General features: G+C 36.1%; 1 protein-coding gene across 8 annotated transcripts in view; it reads left to right on the top strand.

The window, feature by feature from the left end:
• Positions 1 to 25489, top strand: part of LOC149793960 (talin-1-like) — a 284989-nt gene that overhangs the window by 76734 nt on the left and 182766 nt on the right. For all 8 annotated transcript variants that reach the window (XM_089967893.1, XM_089967891.1, XM_089967887.1 and 5 more), the window contains exons 3-4: positions 10554 to 10810; positions 23282 to 23379. In XM_089967893.1, coding sequence (XP_089824019.1) covers positions 10654 to 10810; positions 23282 to 23379 — 255 coding nt within the window. In that variant the 5' untranslated portion in view covers positions 10554 to 10653. The remainder of the gene's footprint in view (positions 1 to 10553; positions 10811 to 23281; positions 23380 to 25489) is intronic.

Here is a 25489-nt window from a genome sequence, read left to right as displayed (position 1 = left end):
AGGCATCACATTAGCATTTGTAATGGGGACAATTGGTATACATCTGGTCTCCAAAGTGCTGCATCACATTAGTATCAGTAATGGAGAGTAGATGTAGAACTTGGCTCCTAATTCATTTATTTAATGGGGAAATTTGGTGTACAACTTGCCTCATAAGACGCGCATGTCATTAGTATCAGTAATGGGGACAGTTGGTATACAACTTGTCTCCTAAAAGGTGTTTCACATTAGCATCAGTAATGGGGTGATTGGTGTACAGCTTGCCTCATAAAAGGTACATCACATTAGCAATGGTAATGGGGACAGTAGGTGTACATCTGGTCTCCTAAAAGGTGCTTCACATTAGCATCAGTAATGGGGACAATAGGTGTACATCTTGTCTCCTAAAAGGTGCTTCACATTAGCATCATTAATGGGGACAATAGGTGTACATCTTGTCTCCTAAAAGGTGCTTCACATTAGCATCATTAATGGGGACATTAGGTGTGCATCTTGTCTCCTAAAAGGTGCTTCACATTTAGTATCATTAATGGAGATAATTGGTGGAGAACATAGCTGCTAATACAGTAATAGTGATTTCTTTCTTTTTTTTCAAACCAGGCTTATTTGTAGTGAATATACATGTATTTGTGTCAGATCAGCAGTAGGTGTCAGTTGAGCTTGTCAGGATAAATAATTAACTGTTATGTCCCCATGTGGTTGTAATACTTTAAAGGACAACAGCATTGTGTACATAACTTGTGTGATTTGTGACCTTCCTACTATTGTTATGTGATGGCAGATTTCCTGAGCTAGTTTAGTCATTATACTGATTCTCTTGAGCTATACTGGGTTACTTGTCATGTGAAAGTAGGTAGCTGAGAGGTCCCATTGAACAAGTGACTAGGGATAGATGGCATACTTGTATTTATCCTGAGGTGGGTGGAAATTTACCAAACTTTGCACATAGGTTGTTCATGTATGTATGTATGTAATGTATGTATGTATGTATGTACCCCTCCCCTGATGTTCCATTATGGGTGTCATAGGCAAACATACAACAGTTTTAATATAGGGACATGTATGAATATTTTTTTATCAAATTTGTAACATGAAGTCTCAACACAAGGAGATAATTTATTTAATGGGCTACAACTCCACTATTACATAGACAGTATAATTAAATGCATAGTGATTTAACATGGCAAGTTATTGAATTGGCTCTAGTTTTAGCTCTCACTACACTACACAAACTGAGTCAATCAGATGTCACTGTTATGTTGTTGTTGCGGGGTTTAATGCCATTTTTTAAAGCACAAAATAGGCTATGCATGACAGCCATTATAACTGGTGGAGGAAAAACTGCCCCCCCCCCCAAGAACAACTGATGTACCCACATTAGCTAAGCCCGATACTTTAACCCTCTCAGAGGTGAGATGGCAGCGATCTGTAACAGTGATTACTTTAGACCACTCAGTGACTAGGCCCCCCCCCATATCAATGCTTCCAATTGTAGTCCCTAAGAAAGTTCTTATTTCTCCATTGTCCCAATTTTCATACAGATATGCTTACTAGTGAAGACTGTTACATGCATTCAGCAGAAATCAGCATTAATACTGAAACAGTAAATGAAATGTTCATCAAGTTCTTCCTGTTGGATTTTGCATAGTATGACAAAGTAAATAGTTGTGATTCCAGATTCCAGGATAAAAGCACCCCCCCCCCCCCATTTCCAACAAAGCCTTCTTGGACAGAAGCCCCCTGAAAAGAGTAGGACAAAAGCCACCTTGGGGTAGGAGAAAAGCCCCGTCATCTTTGATACTGACATTTTTTTAATTTTTTTTATTTATAGAATTGCTTATTTATTTAATTGAGGTTTTATTTATTTATTGTAACTGTATTTACTATGTTATACAATGGTCTCCCATGAACCCATTAGTAAATTGTATTGTTGTTGTTGTTGTTGTTGTTGTTGGGTTTAATGTCATTTTTCAGCACACGATAGGCTATGCATGGCGGCCAGTTTTAATGGTGGAGGAAGAACCCGGGAAAACCCCGAGAAGAACCACCGACCCACGAGAAGAACTGGCAAGCTTTCTCACATACCCACATTGGCCGAATCCTGGACTTGAACCCCATGCAGACAGAGGTGAGATGGCAGTGATCCGTAACGGAGAGCGCTTTAGACCACTCGGCCACTCGGGGGCCCCCAAATTTTATTGTGTGTAATGTGTATCTTGTGTAATGACTACAACACAATTTAATAAAAGTATTATATATATTTTTCCATACAATGCAGGTATATTTATTAATATCAAACAGAATAATGAAATTTGTTAAACCCATCTGTGTATATCACACTAGGCTACAAATCATTACCACACAGTATAATCCAATTAGCATAATATATCTAAGCACGTTCATGTAATCATTTCAATACCTGATTAAGTCCACAAAATCTTAAAAATCAACACTTAAGCATAGCATATGAAATAATCTTGTCACAGTCAAATTATTATTACTAAAAAAATGAGGGAGTGAATTACCTACTTTTGGAGAACTTAATTTTAAACAGTTGACTGTTTATTTAAACATGCGTTAGCGTAGAATTATTAAAATGTCAAGCTTGTAATAAGAGTTTATTATAACAATTATATTGCTTACGAAAAAAGTACAAATATTTTATTTTAATGAAACAGTGATTGCATGTTAACATTGTTATGATTCGTAGCAAATAATTTAAACAATGAAAACTGTAATACAGATATCTTTTTCAAGAAATGTAAATTGGGGGATGGATCGGCTTTTGTCCTCCCCCTGATTGGCTTCTGTCCTAAGGGGCTTTTGTCCATTCCCTGTAATTCCAATCATTTCACAATAACAACATCATTCAGATGAAACTCCTTCCACAAAATGCAACTTAACCTAGGCTGTTTTTTATATGTTGTTTCCAAGTTAGTGTCGAACACGAGATAGTTTTGATGCGTCTGAAATTGTAACTGATGTGCTGGATTTCATTACAAATGTAGAAGAATTAATGAAAATATGAGGAACTTAATTAGTATTGTAATAACTTGTTAATTTTTGACAAATGCTGGTAATGCTAACAAAAAATCATATATCATTGTCCACAGTTGTCTTGTCTATTTTTGACCCGCAGTCATCCCAGTCATGGATGTTGCTAATATCATGCCATTCTGAGAAATTTATGTCCACAAATGATATTTAATCTTTGATTGGGTAAATTATAACTTGACAATATAATGCAAAGTTTTCCATCATGGAAAATTGGGGATATTGTATGCCCCAGAAAATCCTTTATCTTCTAATCTAGTTTTATTAAGCTGCAATTTAATACAGTGTATCAGAATTATGCAGAATTATCAATTTCCCATCTGTACAAATGTTAAACTCTGAGGACTAAATTATATATTTATCATATGGTATATCATGATGGAAGGTTTGAGAATAAAAACTATTAACAAATTTGAGTGAATTTATCCAGTATTTTGCAAGAAATGTAGTTGGATTAGATGATTTGCCTATATTGAGTATCAGTAACAGGGGGATAAACACTGTTTTGAAGGTTACTGTTTGATGAATTTTTTTTGTTTGTTTCAATTTTTGTTATATTTGCATAGACTGTGATTGGAATTGTCGTTATTTTGATACGGTTTTACTTGTAGAGCCAGTAAAACATTTTTTTGCAATAATAAATTTCAACTGTCCTGCTCATTTCTATTTTCTCACAACCTTGTCCATTTTAAACATTAATCCATTTTGGTTCAGGAATTATATGTAAAATATTGTAATTTCAGGAAATTGTTTCTTGCACAATTCCTAAAACCACTCAAGCTAGAAACTTGAAAACTTGGTATAATTGAGGATGGTTTTAGATTATTTAGATATACCCCCTAGCATACATGATGCTGTTAATAATGAGCTGCATATCAAATTTGGTTGAAATTCAGCAGTCCTTACTAAAGTTACATGTAAGCCGAGAAAATGAAGTTTGGGGGACATACATTCAGAGCCAAAACTTGAAGCTGGAAATTGAGCTCTTTCATGGAATCAGAAAAGTACACATGCTAAATTTGGTTTAAAACCAAAAATTCTGGGACAGACATGATTACTATAGGGCTTTGCCAACATAGCAGATCCTGGTCCCAACTTGAATTCTGTTTTTGTATCCCTGCACTTCCTCATTTTGACCTACACTTTAAAATTTGAACCTCTTGAGTAGGTTCTTTGAAAGAGTGGGACATAATCAAGTGTATGGAAAATGACAGGTTGTATGACATTTTGAGCAGTATATTGGTCCACTGTACAAGACCATACATATAACAGCACAGTAGTAGTTGCCTCTTCATTGTACAGGGAATACAAGTTAAAATATGATTGATTGACCGCTTGTACCAATATTGACCTTTTGGCTAATGGGGATATCATTGTAATGGTAGGAGAGGATACTGGTAGGATTCCATTATTGGCATAATGCAAATGAAGAAGATGAGAGGTGCCACAAGAAGTATCGTCCAAGAACAGTAAGCATCTGATTATGTTAACAAAGGCTGTAAATTGATGTTTGCTATTTAATGGCTAAGAGTAAAACCAAAGAGAAAACTTTTTTGCCGTTGAAGTGTATGGTAATCATCTCTTAGAAGAGACATATTTGCATGATCTGTTGGCTGAGTGTGGACATTTTTACATGCATACATGTATGATATTCATTTCTGGACAGTCTGGTCTCTGTCAGTTCGGAGGTCATGGAAGATTTGAGCATATGCAAATACAGTAGTAATTGTGATCTTAGTAGAGAGCGATACAAAATTTGAGTGCTTACTGGTGTATCTGTTATTTTCTGTAATGTTTGTGGTTTAATTTCTTTGTATTAAAGGTATGCCAGTACATGTAGATCTGCTGGTTTGAAGAAAAAAAAAGTTAATAAAATCCAAAGTCTTCCATTAGTTTGAATTTGTAGTGTAATATGACTGATGATATGGCTTCATCTGGAGAGTTTGGTCTAAAACTGTCAACAGTTACCTGTCCATTGATATTAACCTGGGTACCCATTTAAAGAAACCCTTAATAATAAAAAAACTAAACATGTTTCCAGGTTCAGATCAAAGACATCAGGCATGAGCAAGACACAGAATAACAATCACAGTTTGAGGCTCATGTCTTGTGACTGCTGCATATTTATCCATCGTTAGACATTCATGTAATTTCCTTATTTTCTGTTTATAGTAACTGTACATGAAACATTTCCAAGAAAACAGACAGGTTTCTTGAATCTGAATCCACATGTCACAGATTCATTATATTTTGATACACTTACATATTATCAGACCAGTCTTAATTGAAGAAGAAAAAACATGGCGCCAGATATTAATCGAAACGATGTGACTTGTGAATGTTGTGTGACTAAAAAATGTTAGAGAAGGATTTTGTTAATGTTAGAAACATGTCGCATCAAGAAAAGGACAAATCAATAGCACTTTACAAATTTTGAAAGAAGAATTTGACAGTGGTGTAAGACGGCATTCATCATTTGTGGACTTCTAGACAATTCAGCAAAAGTTAGACATGTAGACTACTGAATGTGAGTGTTATGTGTAAATGATTTACCAGATTGTTTTGTGTCTATACTCTTGTACTGATCCACATGGATTTGGCCAATTTGTGACACAAATTTTAATTACAGATCCAGATAAGTAGATATAAGTGTATATTTTTCATACAGTTTTCTTTAATTATGGCATGTTATATACAAATTGCACATTTTATGCTCAAATTAATGCTTTTTTGTCATTTATATTAGCAATAATTATGCTTATACATCTCTTTGGGGTTACATGTATGAACCTACAACAAAAAGTTCAGGTTCACATTTAATAGTTTCTCTTTGATCAGGTACCTAGGTAAGCAACAGTTCCAGTGGCCTGGTTGTTAGAGCATACTCCTAGGATGTGGGAGGTCATGGGTTTGATCCCCAGCCGAGTCATACCAAAGACTTATAAAAATGATACTAACAGCTACCTCGCTTGGTGCTCAGCATAAAGAGGTTAGTGTTAGGACTGGTCGGCCTGGTGTCAGGATAATGTGACTGGGTGGGACATCATGCTACAGGTCTGCGACATCATGCCCCAGTACTAGACATAAACTGCCACACTGCAGACATCGTATGACTGAAAAATTGTTAAAGCTACGTTAAAAATCCAAATCACGCACACACACACACCCCATGTAACCAAAGTTTAGGATCAACATATATCCAGTAGATGTTTCCTAAAATTTTGACAGTTTTAGATTGGTCATTGGTTTTAGTCTTTTGTGGCACACCAACATTCATTAGACCAAGAAATAAACATGTACATTTCCATGTAGGCAGGTTTTTTTAATATACTTTTTTATAAACATATATATTTAATGTGTTTCTTGTAAATTGTTTTTTTTGACCGTTCGGAAAAAATGCTAGTGTTGGCAGGGTTGTTTGGGTTTAAGGTTGTACTGTGCCAAAGCAAGTTGAATAAAGTTCTTGCCAAAGGTAGGATCTGCACTGAACCAGTGGTAAGAATCAAGTAGTTGGGCATTGAAACTCTTGCCCAGAAGGATGTATTTTCAGTTTGCCAAATTTAATCAACCCACTTCGCCTACCACAGTGTGTCTTTGGCACTTTATTCCATATGCTTTGGCATGATATAACCTTTAAAAAATGTCATAAAAGCAACATGTCTAGGGGGAGATCTATCTTCTTAGTCATATCAGGCCACATAATAAAACTGGTAGAAAAGTTGGGAATATGTTAACATTTACCAGACACTGGTTCATATGAGGTTAACCCAACTCAGTGCAGCCTTTGTGCTTCCCCCCACCCCCACCCCCAAGCCCCACAGTGACAATTACTATTTGCTCATAAATTGAGTCCAGCTCCAAAATGCATAGACCCCAGAAGTGCAGTCTATGCAGTTTGTTTGAAGTAACCAGTAGAACAAACAACGTATTGTTATTTGCTGGTGAAATTTGTGAAGGCAGATCAGACTTTGTGTTGTTTACATTGGGACTCAACTTATAAGTATGTACATACAGTATGTGCCATGCTTGGGATGGAGATAGGAAGCGGTTGGGAAGTGTGGGGATGCAGGCGCTATGTCCATTTGGAAGATCATCTTCTCAAAGTGATTCTCCAATGACATTCTATGCATTGATTTACATAGATCAGTGTAAAAAGTTTTCCTAGAAGTTGGACTTGATAAATCATTGAACATATTTTATGACAGATGCCACAGTAACCATGGTGTTCACCATAGTGATAGATGTATCAAATTCAAGTTCTCTTTCTTAAAAGTATTTCCTAGCATGGCATACAGTAAACATGTGAGGTCACATTACCAATAATGAAATGGGCAGAGAAAGTTGTGAGTGCATTGAACTTGAGTGTATTTAAGGCTCCATAATCCTGAATTGATTTTTTTTTTTTATCCTTTCAAGACAAAAGGGATCTCATAAAGGGAGATCACAGATTCAGCAAAGTTGATACCAAATCCCTATGCAGCATTTCTTCCCATCTCTGCCAGGATAGAATTTTTTTGTGTTGGAATTGTAAATATCTGCACTTCGTCAGCATAATAATCTTCAATGAGTCTGACATATTTAATAAGTTCCTATAGTAACTATCATATAGTAATCAAAAAAAAGATGGCCCCAACTCAGTCTCGGGGGTCAGGTTTTGATATAGCTACTTTTTAAGTGCAATCAGAGTGCTCATATTGTGCAGTATCTTGCATTGTTTGATGGGCATTCAATTAGAGTCTTGTGTGTGTGTGTGTGTGTGTGTGTGTGTGTGTGTATATATATATATATATATATATATCACATGGTCTTGTAGAACAGTTAATGTGTACTGGCTTGATTGGAAAACAGTGTCAAGGAAGTTATTTATATTAACAGTTGTAAGGTAGGTTGAAGATTAAATGTAAACTAAAATTGTCTTATCTAAAGTCAGTTTGTGTTATTGCAATACTAACAAATTCAAATGGAAAAAGAACCCAGCCCTGTGTAATTGAGATGCTAAATTTTGGAAATGGGATGCAACAAGCTGGCAAGTGACATCTCAGTTCGCCATAATTCTCAATAATTCTCTAATAAATGATAGAGGATTACAAATGTCCAATATAAAATGATATTTAATCTTGTTTCTGTACAAAATATTGGCAGTATGCTGACATATCCACATTCTTCTACCATTGTACATGTATGTGTTATAAATTTTGGCCCCTGTGGGGTTTGGTTTCCAATCCTTACCTACCATATATACTCACTTATAACACAACTCCAACAGCAAAATGAAATAGATCCAGATCTGCTGTCACATAATGCACCTGTAGATCTGAGTCTGTGCAGTTTGTTAGGAGTAATCAGTAGAACAAATAACAGACACTAATATGCAGTCACAATATGATATGGCAGATCAGAATCTTTGTTACTTGTAATTTGACTAGATTTATAAGCTAGTATATATGTAGGTGTTTTGTTGAAATAGCTATGGTAAGGATATGGACCATTGGTCTACATGTTCTTGTATTTTGCCTGAACAAAATGCTGCCAATATCCTGAATTTCAGTGTATGATGAAAAGTCATTATTCACTTTGTTCATTTAAAGAGATTGATCTGGCAAAATTCAGCTCGATATGAGAGCTTTAGAAAATTGCATAAGGATGCAAAATTTGACTTGCAGCAAATGTTTGGTTATGCAACCTTGAGGACAGCAGTTGCAAAAGTTCAAATTGTTCATTCCATGATGTTTTGCAGAAAGCTGGCAAGACCTATAATATGAGTCTTGACCAATACAAAATTACTGTTTTTCCTTCCATAGAATCTTCAACCTAATAATAATAATTTTTCCTAAATTAAAATTTGTGTTATGTTCATTTCTAGGACATTTTCATTACACCTTGTTTTGTGGTTACTGTATATGATCCTGTATTCATTAGTTTGATGTTTTACAGCATTGCAAGATATTGATGTTATTTAGTACTGAGGCAGTTGAGGAAAATACCTTGCCCAGGGGCATACCATGGTAGCCAGCCCAGGCTGATTTGATGTTGGGATTCGAACACATACCCTTTTGGTTGGGCATACTGACCACTAAGCCACCACGGCTCCTCATTCATATAGTTGTATCTGCCCGTGTGAACAGTACACACTTGGATCTGATGTAACATAATGTGAACAGTACACACTTAGATCTGATGTAACATAATGTGAACAGTACACACTTAGATCTGATGTAACATAATGTGAACAGTACACACTCTGATTTTATGTAACAAAATGTGAACAGTACACACTCCGATCTGATGTTACATAATGTGAGCAGTACACACTCATATCTGATGTCACATAATATGAACAGTACACACTCATATCTGATGTTACATAATGTGAACAGTACACACTCTGATTTTATGTAACAAAATGTGAACAGTACACTCAGATCTGATGTTACATAATGTGAACAGTACACACTCAGATCTGATGTAACATAATGTGAACAATACACACTCAGATCTGATGTAACATAATGTGAACAGTTCACACTCAGATCTGATGTTACATAATGTGAACAGTATACACTCAGATCTGATGTAACATAATGTGAACAGTACACTCAGCTCTGATGTAATATAATGTGAACAGTACACACTCTGATTTTGATGCAGTGTAATGTGAACAGTACACATTTTGATCTATCTGTTTGCATGATGTCAGAAGTAGAATGCACTCCTTACCATATATAAGGTCTCACTTGCAAGTCTAACCCAGTTGTAGACAACATAGACCCAGATCTGCTGCCACATTTTGTGATGGCAGAACAGAATCTGTGTCATTTGCAGTTGGGTCTGATGTATAAGTGTGTTAAACATGTCAATGCATTATATAAAGAGCTGTGTCAACCTTTTTTGTACACATGCACATAAATATGCCCTGTATTCTCCAAATAGCATGAAACTCAATATTCATATCTGATGATTTAGAAAGTTGTTTTTGATTGAATAAGGCTACAGTTTTTTTGGATTTCCATAATTTTGGGTTATTCTATTGAAAATACAGAATTTTATTTGTGCAGATGTGCTTTAATTGTCAAATCCGAGTTTAATTCAGAATCTGAGCATCATGCTTCACAAGTTTCAGAATATGACACCTACAGCGGATTTCACTCGCATGTCTGCCATTCATTTTATATGGGGGACTGTATATGTACTGTGGATAGTTATGAAAATTGATCTACAGATTCTCTCTAAAGACAATGGCTGCCATAGCAGCCATCTTGAAAAATGTTATTGCAATGGCTCTTAAACGACAGATTAAAAATTAACATTTTCTATTCACTAGAACATTCCTGGCAACATGTACTTTTTCCTGTACTTCATATCTACTTGTTACTTCATAAAACTGATGCCTCTCAGACACTGAGCATGGCAGCCATGGCAGCCATCTTGAAAATATTGTTTCAGAATTTGTTTGCCATTGCATCTGCAAAAGTCTAATAGTGAGTATTTTATTTCTTCAGCTCCTGAAGCAGAGTCTAAAGTGAGAAGCAGACGAACCCCAACAGTGAGGAGAGGAAGTAGGAAATTTGTGAAGGTGTCAGCAACATCAGTAGCACTACCATGGCCACCCTTTCGCTGAAGATCAGCATTCAGGGCCAGGACAATGTTAAGAGTGTCAAGACCATGCAGTTTGAGCCATCTATGATGGTATTTGATGCTTGTCGTGTGATCCGGGACAGACTGAATGAAGCTGGCATCCCAACACCTCAGGGCAATGGTAGGTCTCCTTGTTTTTATATCAGAATTATCATGTTCCACCACTTCCATTGCAGGGCTGAAGAAACATCTCATTCAGCCTTGAGAAATGAATGACCTCTGTTTAGCCAGAATTTTTTGTAATGGACTGAGGATAGTGTATTAAATATAATGGAAACAGTTGGGTTCCTTTTTAAGATTTCTTGAAAATTCTGGTTTGAGACTGTTAGATAATTTCTCTGTTCTACTGGCCCATCAGAAGTCTATGATATATGCCAGAAGTCTTTCATTGTTTACAAATATTAGTCTTTAACTACTTACATCCACTCTACACTCACATGAAATTGGCATCATGGGTACAAACTGTAGGAGGCTGATTGGTCTGGGCTGTTCTTATTTCCAGTTTTTCATACATTCCTTTGTCCATCTATATCATATCACATTCCACTCCTCCAGTGCAGTGCTAAGTCAAGGATATAGGTCATATTTCTTATCTTCATAACTTATATCTTCAGCCACCTGTGCCTCGTCTTCCAGGTATATTATTGCAGAATGTATAGATTTTTGTGAATGGTAGGAAAGGTATTACTTTTGTGGTCACAATGCCATTGTTGACATTTTTAAAATTCATACAATTATGGGTTGTTTTTTTGTGTGTTAAAAATGCACAGTAATGGCTATATCATACTGAGGAAAACAGAGCTGTGGCTCTTTCCCAATGACACATTGAGGTAGCCAGCCAGGACTAGATTGTTTAAAGTCACTTGTTTCCTTCAGGTTCTCTAATTGTCTCAAACACAATGGCCCTCTTGTGCTACCAATCCATTTGAGGGTTCTTTGTATTATTTTCAGACTTTGTTGTACAGTGCAGGCATGACAGTTCATGAGGTAAATAAAATGTGTCAGTGTTGGGGAGGTGGCTGCTGAGATGTTAAATATTATATGAAGGAAAATCAGAATATGCTGGAATGGGAAGGTGGATGTTTAAGTGAGGTAGCAACATGGAAAGTTGGTTGACCGAGTAATTGACTTGTATTTTATGAACATGAACATATGAAAGGTTATATTTTGCTAAGGCAGTGGGAGTGAAGTGTTTTGCTTAGAGACACACCATGTCAGTCGATGCAGCCTTAACTTCACAGGATTCAAATCCATGTTCTTCTGGTCTGGAGTCTGGCACACTAACCGCTAACCCATCATTTGACTTTTACTGAATTCAGAATTCATTTCCCCTGACCCATATATCTGCATAGATCATATTCAGAACACTCATAAACAGGCAATAAATTCATCCCCAGGGATTTATTTTTACAAGATAAATGTTACTTTTAAGCTGGGGTCGCCCTTTTTCAGAAAACTTGCACTGGGATAGGGAGAAATGTCAAATGTAATGAGACTAATTTACTTAATTGCTTCATTTATCCCTATTCTCAGTTTCCTGTTATTATCAAGATCTGATCATGCTACTCTAGGTTTGAAACAAATTCTGATAGTTATTATCATCCTGCATTGGTGTTTTATATTAATTGTCATGAGCAGTTCCAGCAGTCTCAATAACAATGTTCCTTTTTTTAGATGGATATAGTCATGAATAATATTTATATTCAGTTGTGAAATTATGTGTCTAATGTACTTTATTACAAGGCAGTTTTGTGATAAGGTGGTCTGATCTGTGCTTATATGGGTAGCACTATAATGAGGGAGTACAGTATAATATAAAAGATGGACTCTTGTAGAAGCCAATAATGAGGGAGTACTGGAAAATATAAAAGTCTTTGGACCCTGGTATGGAGGCAAATCCTGATTCATGTACAGTAAAAACCATTATATATAATCTTGTCTAGGATATGCTGCAGTTTGTGCCTCTGTCTACATTTGGCTTAATAAGCACCATATCACCAAATTTTTTGTTTCTAGTCATTTTAAGGTTTAGTTCTATGACCATCATAGATCAAGAGAGCTTATGGGATGGTCTGTTGTCTGTCGTCCGTCTGTCAGTTAGCATAAGTTTGTTATCGATAATCCCCCCTAAGCTACTTGGAAGATTGTCATGAAACTTTATGTACATGTTCATCCCATGGTCTAGTTGGTCCTAAATGAAAATGGTGCTTCTCACACATCCAATATGGCCGTCATGGTAGCCATCTTTAAAATCTTGCTGCAGCTACTCCTCCTGAATGGATGCTCATATCAAAATGGGGTTTTGACTGAAAGACTTCTGTGATGTCTAGTTTGCCCTAAATAAAACTGATGCCAATCTGATGTCCAGTAAGTCAACAATGACAGACATCTTAAAAATCTTATCTCACCTCTGCCTAAAGAGAAAGTCATATTGATTTGTTTTGGTCTTTTTTACGAAAAGACTTCTTGTTAGGTCCAATTGGTTTTAAATGAAAATAGTGCTGATGTGACATGCAATATGACCACAACACAGTGGCCACCTTGGAAATCTTATTTATGCGACTACTGCATGGATGGTCGAATCAACATGGGTTTTTCACTAAATGACTTTTTATGATGTCTAGTATGAAAATGGTGTGCATCTGACTTCCGTTATGGCCACCACAGCAACTGTCTTGACTATCTTGTTATGGAGATCTTGAAAATATTGTTATCTCTATGCCTCCCACATGGATGGCTATACTGTATCATCAGGCTGTTTTCACCAGTTGACTTCTTATAATACCTAATTGGTCCTAAATGAAAATGGTGCCAGTTGTATATCCAGTATGGCTGCCATGACAGCTATCTTAAAACTCTTTTTGTCACTACTCCCTCTGAATGGATGATCATCATGAGATGGTGTTTTCACAAAAGATGTATAATGTCAGCTTTGTCCTTAATGAAAATTGTGCCAAGCAGATCCCAAACACACCACAGCAACTAATTTTAAAGTCTTGTTTTCACTGGAGAATATCAGGGATGGTTTCAGTACTTGATAATTAAAGGAAAGAAATGGTCTTTAATTCCTGGAAATTCTTTTTGCCTTTGTAGATTGTCACAGTCCCTTTAAGGGTTTAAGGGACTCATCTTAAACAAACTTGCATCTCCATGCAAACATTTTGTATCCTTTTCCATTCCAAGCAAATGGTTTTTCTAATATTAATCCTGTGACATTTTAGTCCTGGTCACTTGGACATTGTTGAATACAGCCAAACCTCATCCACTTCAGTTTTTAGGCAGATAAATCAGTTAGTATTTGTTTGTTTTAGCTGTTTCATATTGTTTGTCAGCTTCTAATATGTTGCAATGCAGCCATTTTACAAGTGGACCATTCCTTTAGTATTCATCCTTTCTCAGATATAGACTCCTTCAGTATCCCAGCATGCATTTGGATGAAGCTGGTCAAGATTATCAAGTGCTATTTTGCGTTTCAAATTCATGGAACATGATTAATGTTAGCAAAGCCATCTACTTTGAGTAAAAATTGACATATTAATTATTTGAAAGAAATCATTTTCATGTAAAATTTTAGCAGTATCATGCTTTATTTAGATGTACATGCGTATGATTTTTATTTTTATTTTTATTGTAGCTTTAACAATCAGTCATATCGCTACAGTGTCTGCATTGTAGCAGGTTTATAGTGATGTCTATCACTGGGGCATCATGCTGCAGACATGTAGCATGAAGTTCCACCCACTCATATTATCCTGACACCAGGCCAACCAGTCCTAACACTAACCTCTTAATGCTGAGTGCCTAGCATGGCAGCTGTTAGTACAATTTGTATAAGTCTTTCATATGACTCTGCCAGGGTTTGAACCTGTGATCTAATGCATCCAGGGTTGATGCTCTATCTAACCACTAGTCCACCGGAGCGGTCGATTTAGTCAGATGTAGGTGGGGGTACAAGCCATAGACTGTCAGGAAGAAAACTAGTGGGACCCACTTATGTCACTTAAGATAAAAGTGGTTTTATTTTTTGGGTGGTTTTAGCAATGAGGTCTACTGAAAAAAAAGGATTTGGTTGTATTAGCATGGTGGTTTTAAGACCTTGGTAGTCAGTAGGTATGGTTTTCATGTGCTTGTATTGCTGGATCTACACCTGTTCCCAGAAAAATATGGAATAGTGTGAATACAAGGGACATACCAACACAGTGTTTGGATACTAAAATTCTCACATGAATCTTCCTCCACCTCCACTTGCCAAGTAACGCACATGCCCACTTTGATTTCAGATTTGCAAACTACAGCCAGATTTTTTAATCTTGATCTATCATCTCTTTTATGTACAATATTTCCTTGTATTTTGTAGAATTTTTATGCATAGATATAATTAAAGAGTCGGTATCATTGATTGCAGTGCTGGGGCTGCGTGCAGTGGCAGTTGCTGATGGGCTGGGTTTTAGACAAATCCAGTCCTGTCCTTCATTTTGATGGAGGATCTCAAGTGATTTGGTACTGATCTCTATCCATTACACATTTAAGCTAGCAGCCAATCAGGCCTTGGGGAAATGGGATGGAGAGCACTCCATCTGCGATCAATGACTTTATTAGCAAAACTTTTCATCTCAGACTATGTTGAAGTGGTTTCAGGGCAGCACACGACCTATGTTCCGATGCTGTAATTATACAAGTCTCTTGAATAATAAAAAGGCCCGTCAAGTATTTAATATGGATACATAGAAACTAACTTATTACAGCCATATCATTGAAATGAGCTTTCTGCCAGCTGACTTGTACGACTTTAAGCAAAATTTGTGTACTTCTGTAGACAGTCTTTTTTATACTAAACTTGAATTGCAAACTAATCAAGCAAAGTTGTTATGCATGTGGGATGTTAAGCTTGTGTTAATTGAAATTCAAAAGGGAATTCAAATGAAGTTTCAGCAGATGGAGAATAATTGACATGAATTCAGATGTAAATACACAAACTTTCATTTTTCAGAATTTACATTTTGCATTTGAGAAGGGTATGTAAATTTGGACTAGAATGGATATTATTCAAGCTTGAAATTTTATATGCTGTTTTAGTGTTGTATTGATAGCATTCTTCTCTATTGCTGATTTGTTAGAGTAGGGCCCCACATCAGAATGGCAACATTTGTTACAATTTATTTTACAGTATGCTCACTTTCCTCTATCCCCTTGAACTCTAAAAAGTCATTTAGAAATTGTGCTCGTAGGATCTAGTTCACATTTTTTTCATTTGCTTACATTTCCTAAACCCCTTGATAGTTTTGTCTCATCTTTCGATGAATCACTATGAAGCTAAAAACAATCATTCACTGACATGCTTTCCCCTTTGACCTTATGGTTAAGATTACAATTATAGAAAATATACTCTATGTTTTTGGTTAAAGTTTTTTTTATTTAATCATATTTCCTAAAGTATAAAAGGATCTTCTCTATATTTGTAATGACTCGTTATGAAGCTAATAGAATTCATTTGGTGACATGCACACTTGCCTCTTTGACATTGGTTGTTGTTGTTGTAGGGTTTAACGCCATTTTCAGCACACGATAGGCTATACATGGCGGCCAATATTAATGGTGGAGGAAGAACCCGGGAAAACCACGGAAAGAACCACCGACCCACGAGAAGCTACTGGCAAGCTTTCTCACATACCCACATTAGCCGAATCCGAGACTCGAACCCACGCAGACAGAGGTGAGATGGCAGTGATCCGTAACGGAGAGCGCTTTAGACCACTCGGCCACTCGGGACCCTTGACATTGGGGTCAAGGTCATAGTCATAGAATATTTGTTTCAAATATCCCTGCCTTTCCAAAACCCTTGAAGGATTTTGTTCATACATCAGATAAATCATTAATTTAATTCTTTCTGGAAAAAGCCTGATCAACCTTTTGATCTTGGTTTCAAGGTCGCCAAATTTTATAGCAATATTTTTATCATGGGCTCAACATGGATCCCTTGGCCATCTTGTAAAATGTTGCAAGTCTGACATTTATCTGATGAGTGTGAATACTCAAAAAATAGTTTTCTTACCAGGTTTATTATGTTGGGGTTTCTCAGAACATCAAAAATAGACTTATCTTAGATACCTGGAAATTCTTTTTGGTAAGTAGAACAGGTTCCCTCCTAGAGACATTATTGTTCAGACCACGTTAGTGGAAAGCAGGACATATGAGTAACTTTTCCAGCAGCCATACGACATAGTGCATTATGTTACGATGCTGTATACATGGCCATCCATCTATTACCAATTTGGTTTCTGCACAATTACTCAAGTTGTCCATCATCTACAGCTACAGAACTTTGTAGATGGACTATATTTGAGGTAAGGAAGAACCCTGTTTATTTCAAGTTCAAAAGCTCAAAGGTCAGGGGCACATGGACAGAAAGAAGCAATTGTTTCAGTGTAATACTCGAGTTCACCAAATTAATTACCAGCTTTTGTGATAGGTTGCACATCAAGTATGGAAGAATCTATTATTTCTGGGTCAAAAGGTCAAAGGTCACATTCATTGTGACTGAAAGAAGAATTTTTTTTACAGGTTGCACATAAAGTATGGAAGAATCTATTATTTCTGGGTCAAAAGGTCAAAGATCACATTCATTGTGACTGAAAGAAGAATTTTTTTTTACTGCTAAGTAACTGAAGTCCTCTACATCTTCAGTTACCAAAATTTGTTGATGGCTTGCACATGGACTAAGAAAGAATCCAATCGATGTTGGGTCAAAGGTCAAATTCACTCCCAAAGAATAAAAAATTATTTGCACTGTAACTTGAGTTCGTCCTCATCTAGAGTTACCAAACTTTGTTGGTGGCTTGCATTTAGAGAAGGGGAAAACCATACTGATTTTGGAATTCAAGAATTGATCCTCATTGTCTGATAAAGTTCTGAAATCCTCAGTTATCTAGTTAATCATTGTGGTCTAGTCATTGTAAATATTGTCTTGACTCCCTTTCCATGGTTTCACTCATATAAGGATGCTTATGTTGAGATTGAGCTTGGTTTCTAAGTAAGACTTTGATCATACAGCTTGTGAAATCTATTAGAGGTTCGAACTGAGTATGTGCCAGTTGTGTGGCAAGATCACATAACCACCCTGTTTTTTGCCACTGTGCCTGTATCACTCCTGGCTCATTCAAAGGGGAAAGCTCTGTTGTCCTTGTATTATGACTGGGTAATTGTTGTAATACTAGGTTGTTGTATTGCTACTGGGTAATTGCTAGATAACTAGGTCCTTGTGCTTTGACTGGCTAATTGTTATATAACTAGATCCTTTAATATGGCTGGGTAATTGTTGTATAACTAGGTCCCTGTGCTGTAACAGGATAAATGTTATATAACTAGGTCCTTGTGATATGACAAAGTAATTGTTATAGAACTAGGTTCTTGTGTTATGACTGGGTAACTGTTGTATGACTAGGTCCCTGTGCTATGACATGATAATTGTTATGTAACTAGGTCCTTATGATATGACTGGCTAATTGTTATATAACTAGGTCTTTGTGATGTGACAGGGTAATTTTTACATAACTAGATACTTGCAAACACCATCATTTTATGGTTATCTGAACATGATTTAAAATCATTTATTAGTATTCTTTAATGTATGACATTTATAATGGTGAGTGTTGTATATTGGGCCAGAACTTAGAATTGGGGAATGCCATCTGAGTGTTGTAAATTGGGCAGAACTATGAATTGGGGGATTCAGTCTGAGTGTTGTATATTGGGTCAGAACTATGAATTGGGGATGCCATCTGAGTGTTATAAATTGGGCAGAACTGTGAATTGGGGGATCTGAGTGTTGTAAATTGGGCCAAAACTTATAATTGGGGGGTTCAATCTGAGTGTTTTATATTAGGCCAGAACTATGAATTGGGGGATGCCATCTGAGTGTTGTAAATTGGGCAGAACTATGAATTGGGCAAATCTGAGTGTTGTATATTGGGCTTGGGCTAGAACTATGAATTGGGCAAATCTGAGTGTTGTAAATTTGGCCAGAAGTCGGGAGAATTGGGGGAATCTGAGTGTTGTAAATTGGGCCAGAATGTAGAATTGGGAGATTCAATCTGAGTCTGGGCCAGAACTATGAATTGGGGGATTCAATCTGAGTGTTGTATATTGGGCCAGAACTATGAATTGGGGGATCTGAGTGTTGTAAATTGGGCTAGAACTTAGAATTGGGGGAATCTGAGTGTTGTATATAGGGCCTAAACTATGAATTGGGGGATATGAGTGTTGTAAGTTGGGCTAGAACTATGAATTGGGCGAATCTGAGTGTTGTAAATTTGGCCAGAAGCTAGGATTGGGAGAATTGGGGGAATCTGGAGTGTTGTATATTGGGCCAGAATGTAGAATTGGTGTAATCTAGGTGTTGTTTTTGGGTCAGACTTTAGAATCAGAGAAATCTGAGTGTTGTGTATTTGGCCAGAACATAGAATTGGGGAATCTAGGTGTTGTTGTTTTTTGGTTGGCGGGGGGTGGGGGTGGAGAGAATTTAATATTAGGGAATCTGAGTGCTATATATTGTATCAGTACTTTAAAAAATCTGTTACTTGCTTCCCATGAATAACCCTACCTGATTCCTCGTAAATACAGAGAATGCAATGCCTACTTATTTGTTTACTGTATATACTTGATTACAAGTTGGGTTCATCTGCAGAACTGCATAGACACAGATCTGCCAGCATATTATACAGCATCAGAGCCGGGTCTTTGCAATTTGTTAGGAGTAATCAGTAGAACAAACAGCATAAACCCTAGTTTTGGTCTGTGGGGTATTTGCAGTTAGACCCAACTTTAAAGTGAGTAAACACAGTAATTATTTCTTTAAAAACTAGCCTTTTCATTTTGTAAAATATTTCAGATACAGGAACATAACTTGTATCATAAGATTTTCATGAACATTGGATGAAAAATTTTGAGGTTGTAAAGAGTTGAATTTGTATAATATTATATTGTAAATATTTTCTCTTTGCCCAGCTTTGTTGTAGCAAGCTTTTGTCAGGTGACCCTTTCATGCAGCATTTCAAATCTAGTTGGTGATTCAGTTGGTTATTGTTCCATTGTAATCCCTGTTATGTGATACCTGATTGGCAGATGCTGCCATTTGCAAAGTGGTCAGTTTCACTACCAGTAATTCCATTATACACAAGGCAGTTTTTAATTTTATTGATTATATATTTGATGTCTTATAATCTGTAACATTTTCTGCTTCTAGCAAGAAGAAATTCTACTCCTAGTACCTACATTGCTATCAATAGCAGTTATTTCAGTCTAATTTCATTTGACATTCTAATCTGTCCAATTATCAGTGCAGTTTAATATTAATATTTAATATTCCAATAGCCATTACCTAGCAGTGTCAATACCAACCTTCCTTTCTATAAAGCCCTACAATTTAACATAACTCTGTTATTAGGTATGATCATGAATGCCATTTTGTATAGTAAAATTTGATATATCATGTACTTTGCTATAAGGTGGTCTGACTATATGGCAGTATACTCTTGGCTCCAATGGACAGTGGTACAGTGAGGGAGTACTTAGCTTTAATAATGAAATCTGAACAGAGTCTGACCAATGATACAAATCTATGTACCATACATACTTAATTATAAGTCGAGTCAAACTGCAAACAACAAAGGTCCTGATCTGCTGTAGCATAATGAGCCTGCTGATCAATGTCTACCTTATTTGTTCTACTGAATAATCTGCTGGTACATCTGGGTCTATGCAGTTTGCAGGTGGACTCAGTTTATAAGTGAGTATAAACGGTATATCTGTAGAAATTAGAGACACTGGTACCAGTCCTTTATCTTCCAGTTTAGCTTTCTTGTACCAACTTTGCCAATGCCACAGTCAATGTTTATCAGGTAAATATGATGTTACCATATAAAAAGCAAGTTACACTGTGACATGACACAGTAATGCCACACAGCAATGTTACATAGTGACGAAAAGTCACATGGTTATGGGATAAATAGAATTATAATGTCATAAAACAAGCTATCGACACTGTGACATCACACTTTGTAGTGCTACATGACAAAATTACGGGGCACTGTAAAGCCGTTCTCATTATGAGATCAATAGAATCTCTATCTTACGTTCCTCAGAGATGAAATTTATAAAACAATTTGAATAATAATACAGTAGATGTGAATACTAGTGTAATTGGGTATCAAAGAACATGTAATATTTCAAGGTAAAAAATGTTTATTGCTGCTCTTACCTTTAAAAACAATTTTTTATTATATTAAATTAGTAGTATTTATAATAACTATAAATTGAAAGTAATAATCTGCAGTCCTGTGTTGACATATGGTAAAATAAAAACGTAAGAAATTATAAAGTTTCAGACCTGCTAACTCTTATGATTTTGCCATAAGTGTTACGAAAATTACCCTTAATATACGAACTTAAGCATACTTGGAAAAACTACGGAAAAATGATTGTTGCTGAAAAATCTGGATAATTCGTTCATCCATGTATTATTTGGATCTGAGTTTCATTTTAGAATTATTGAAATTAGCCAGGGAACCAGACTAACTTTACAGCAGCACCCCAGATGCTCTAAACCGCACCTATTTGTTTATGCAAAGTGTCTGCATGCTCAAACTGTTGATTATAGAATTTTTTAAAATGGCGTCCAGAAAGCGATGCATGATTAAGATGAAAGGGAAAATAAGCTTCTAGAAAAATGTTAATAATCAGCACAGAAGAATAAAACAGAGTATTCAGATTCTTTCCAACATTTTGGAGAAGGAATTATTTGCTAGCCAAATTCTTCATAAATTAAGTTTATTTTGAATAACAATAAATCATTTAATCCTATCATTCAAAGGATATAAACCTGTTACAGTTAATCCTAAATTATGTCAGGTCTTGCCACATTTTTAGACAGATGAAAATGCAAATTGCAAAAACTTTAAGAATTTGGAAATTGACATAAAGTTGCTATGTGAATAACGTTTTCCTTGAATACATATATGCATTTTTATTGTTAATATTTTCACTTTTTCTTGGTTTGATATTCTGAACTACTGCACTGTTCTTCAAGAATGGTAGTAATGCATTCAAGTGGTATTGATTAGCCTGATGACATAAAACAGGGAATCAAACCAGTCAGCTTAATACAGCATCAATTCAATAAATAGCTGGCTTTATCCATCATTATTGTTGTGTCTTCATACAATTTGTGCCTCATCATTGATTTAAAAGGAAACTGTGGAGTAAGATTAGGTAGGTTAACTATATAATGACACAACATTTGTAAACTTTAATATGTACCAAGTGTCTTAGCACTCTGAAATACATGTATAGTAGTTTGGGGATAATAATATTTTCATATATTGTAACTGATAGACTAATTGTAAATATAGGTTTTTGTGTCTTCTGCTGGGGGAAAATAAGGTAATTGACTCACATGTAACATGTCACATGGAGTTAACTTATGACTTGTATCATCCCTGGGTCAGCCAGAGAAGATGGTCACTTGAAGTACTATTATTGAGCTACTGTTGTTTACTGTATGAATAGGGAAGTGTTGGCATATTTTCCTGTAAACTTGCTTGAGATATCACAAAAAATAATTTGTAAGAAGAATATCAAAGTCTGAAGCTCAGAATGCATAAAATCATGTGATATTATGAGCTTCGTGATTTGGATTCTGTGTTTTATGTGGTTTTGGTGTTCATGTCACAACAACACAAGTGTGTCATTAAGTTTGGAGGTGTTTGGAGTAAATTTCCCGGCCAAAGGACACACCTTGTTAGCTAGCCAAGGCTGTTCTGATGGTTTGGATTGTAAACCATACCCTTTTGGTCTGGCGTCCATTCCCAGGATGATCTGATCACAGGATTGTAAGCCATACCCTTTTGGTCAGGAATCCATTCCCAGGCTGATTCGATGATAGGATTGTAAGTCATACCCTTTTGGAATCCATTCCCAGGCTGATTTGATGATAGGATTGTAAGTCATACCCTTTTGGTCAGGAATCCATTCCCAGATTAATCTGATGGTAGGATGGTCAACCTTGCCCTTTAGGTTAGGAGTCCATTCCCAGGGTAATCTGATGGTAGGATGGTCAACCACACCCTTTATGTCAGGAGTCCATTGTACTAACCACTGAAACACTGGATTCCAATCTATGGCTGAGAGTGACGCTTTGTTATAAGTGTTCCTATGGACTGTGCTTAGTATGACCTTTAACACAACCACCACCATCACCACCACTACCAATATTGCTGGTGCATCTGGAGAAAGCTCAGTTGAGATGGGGACATTGTGGCAGGCAAATGATGTAAGGGAGGCAAGTTAAAGTTGGAATGGGGTTGGGGTCATACATGTACATGTAGTTGTATCTCACATAAAGAGCACATGATATGGAAGATAATGTAGCATTTGTTTCACACACAAGTTTAATTTTTTTTTTAAAGTTCTCAGAATGTGTATGTAACACGTTCAATAGAGATATCCTGGTCCACAATATCTTAACTATACTTTGTGTTGTAAAACAGGGATTAACATCAAAACTTCTGACTGATATGTTAATTTTTCTACTTTTCAGTGAATGAATTTGGACTTTTCTTGTCAGATGATGACCCCAAGAAGGGGGTCTGGCTGGAGCCTGGCCGCACACTGGAATACTACCTCCTCCGCAATGGGGTACGTATACTGCTTTAGATGAGTCTTTTGTATCTGTAAGATTTTTTAAAATTAATTTCCATTCATGCTATACAGCATTTGTAAAATCAAGGAAGATAGGGTGGTTGGGGGAAAATTTTAAAATTTTGTAGTAACCCAAAATGAAATAATAACATATTTTTTTTCCTGCCTAGGTCTTTATAACTTATTTCTTTAGAGGGGATAGAATTTATACTGCACCAAAATTTTAAATAAAAAACCCCAGATACATCTGAAATGTGTTTCAAGCTTGCCAGTACTTTCCCCATGGGATGGTGGTTCTTCCCAGGGTTATTCCTGGTTTCTTTCTCCCCATTATACTGGCTTCCATGTATAGCTTATACTGTGCTGAAAAATGGCTTTATACCCCATAACAACTACTGCTCATAGAATATATTTGTTTAATCCGAGAAGGATCACTTTAATTCAGCTGTGTGATAAGGAAATTTTCAAAACAATACAATAACTAGATTTTATATTATTACAGTTTTCTTTAGTGGAATGATGTCATTTATGATCCTTTACTTTTTTTACAATACAAACTTAAAATTGAAATTGGTGTTTTTTGTACAGCGAACAGAAGTATATATTTAAATATTTGCTGAATTTTAATTGAATAAACTGCCTAAAACTACATGTAGTGGTAAGATGTAAAAAAGTCAGTGTTTCACATTATGCTATATATGACATAAAGGAATTATTGAAATGCATGAATTAAAAGATTTTGACACAGGACAATGAAAGAATTGGATGGATATTTTTTTCTTTGATGCAATATTTATTTTGTACACAATCGTCCAAATTTGACATGATTAAGTCATGAGATTTCCTGGTGTAAGATTGAGATCAGGGAAGAAGCTTTCACATATTTGATGGCCCAATTTATAACTCATTCAGACAAGTTTACAAGGAAATTCAGCAGTGTTGATGTTGAAGTGGGCTCTTAGTTTGGCATGCAGTAATTCTTACAATTACAGTCTTATCACAAATTGTACGATGATGTTCGTGGGGGGTGGGATGCATGTGAAATTACCGTGTGAAAGAGATTGATACATAAATTACTTCAACATAGATATAATACAATTACCATATATATCTGCTTATGAGACAAGCCCAGCTGCTGTAAACTGTACAGACCCAGATCTGCCATTGCATAATGTGTCAGCAGATCTGGGTCTGTGCGGTTTGTTAGGAGTAATTGGTAGAACAAACAAGATAGACCCTGATCTGCAGGCACATTATGCCATTGCATATCAGGGTCTTTGCTGTTTGCAGTTTGACTTATAAGTGAGCATAGACAGTAATATAAATGCTAAAAATTATTACATTAATATAGATTATAGGAAGGTATAAATAAACAGATCAACCATGTATACTTGCACAACTGTAAGATAAAACTGACAAAATCATATTCATGCATATGTCAGATTTTATTGAAAAAAATAATAAATTGAGATCTTTCACTGCATAATACACTAGCAGATCAGTCAGGGTCCATGCAGTTTGTTTGGATTTAATCAGTGGAACAAAGAACGTAGACCAGACTGCATAATTGTGCAAGCAGATTAGGGTCAGAACAGTTTCTTGGGAGTTATTAGTTGTACAAACAATATAGAATGTGATCTGCTGGCACATTATGTAGTGGCAGATCAGTGTCTGTGTTTTTTGGCCCTGATGTAGATAGGAGCATATACAGTACGTCTATTTAGTTTAGGCCCTCCACCCAATTATCAAGATATAAGAATTCATTGAATTTAGGGGGACACAGAAGTTTGGAATGTGAAAATTGCCACAGGGATCACTGGAGTGATATCTGGACTGGTAACATCATCCACAAAGGTGTTAATGCCATAATATATTGATACTTAGAGTGAAATGGGATATTGATAATTTTTCCATATTGATACTTGTACTTGTATCCATACAAAAGGTGAAGCATCGATACAAAAACAATGCTTACCTAATACAAGTTACTTTAATCTTCAGCAGTTGTGAATAATTATTTGTCAAGTGCCTTTTTATTCGTTAAATTGAGGATTTATCTGCAACAGCCATAGCAGGCACATACACTCATTTCAGTCAGTACAAAAGA

This window comes from Sinohyriopsis cumingii, chromosome 8, assembly GCF_028554795.1.
Source record: "Sinohyriopsis cumingii isolate HCF-2022 chromosome 8, ASM2855479v2, whole genome shotgun sequence".
NCBI lineage: Eukaryota > Metazoa > Mollusca > Bivalvia > Unionida > Unionidae > Sinohyriopsis > Sinohyriopsis cumingii.
Note: the sequence above shows the minus strand (reverse complement) of the source record. Positions and strands in the feature narration are given on the sequence as shown.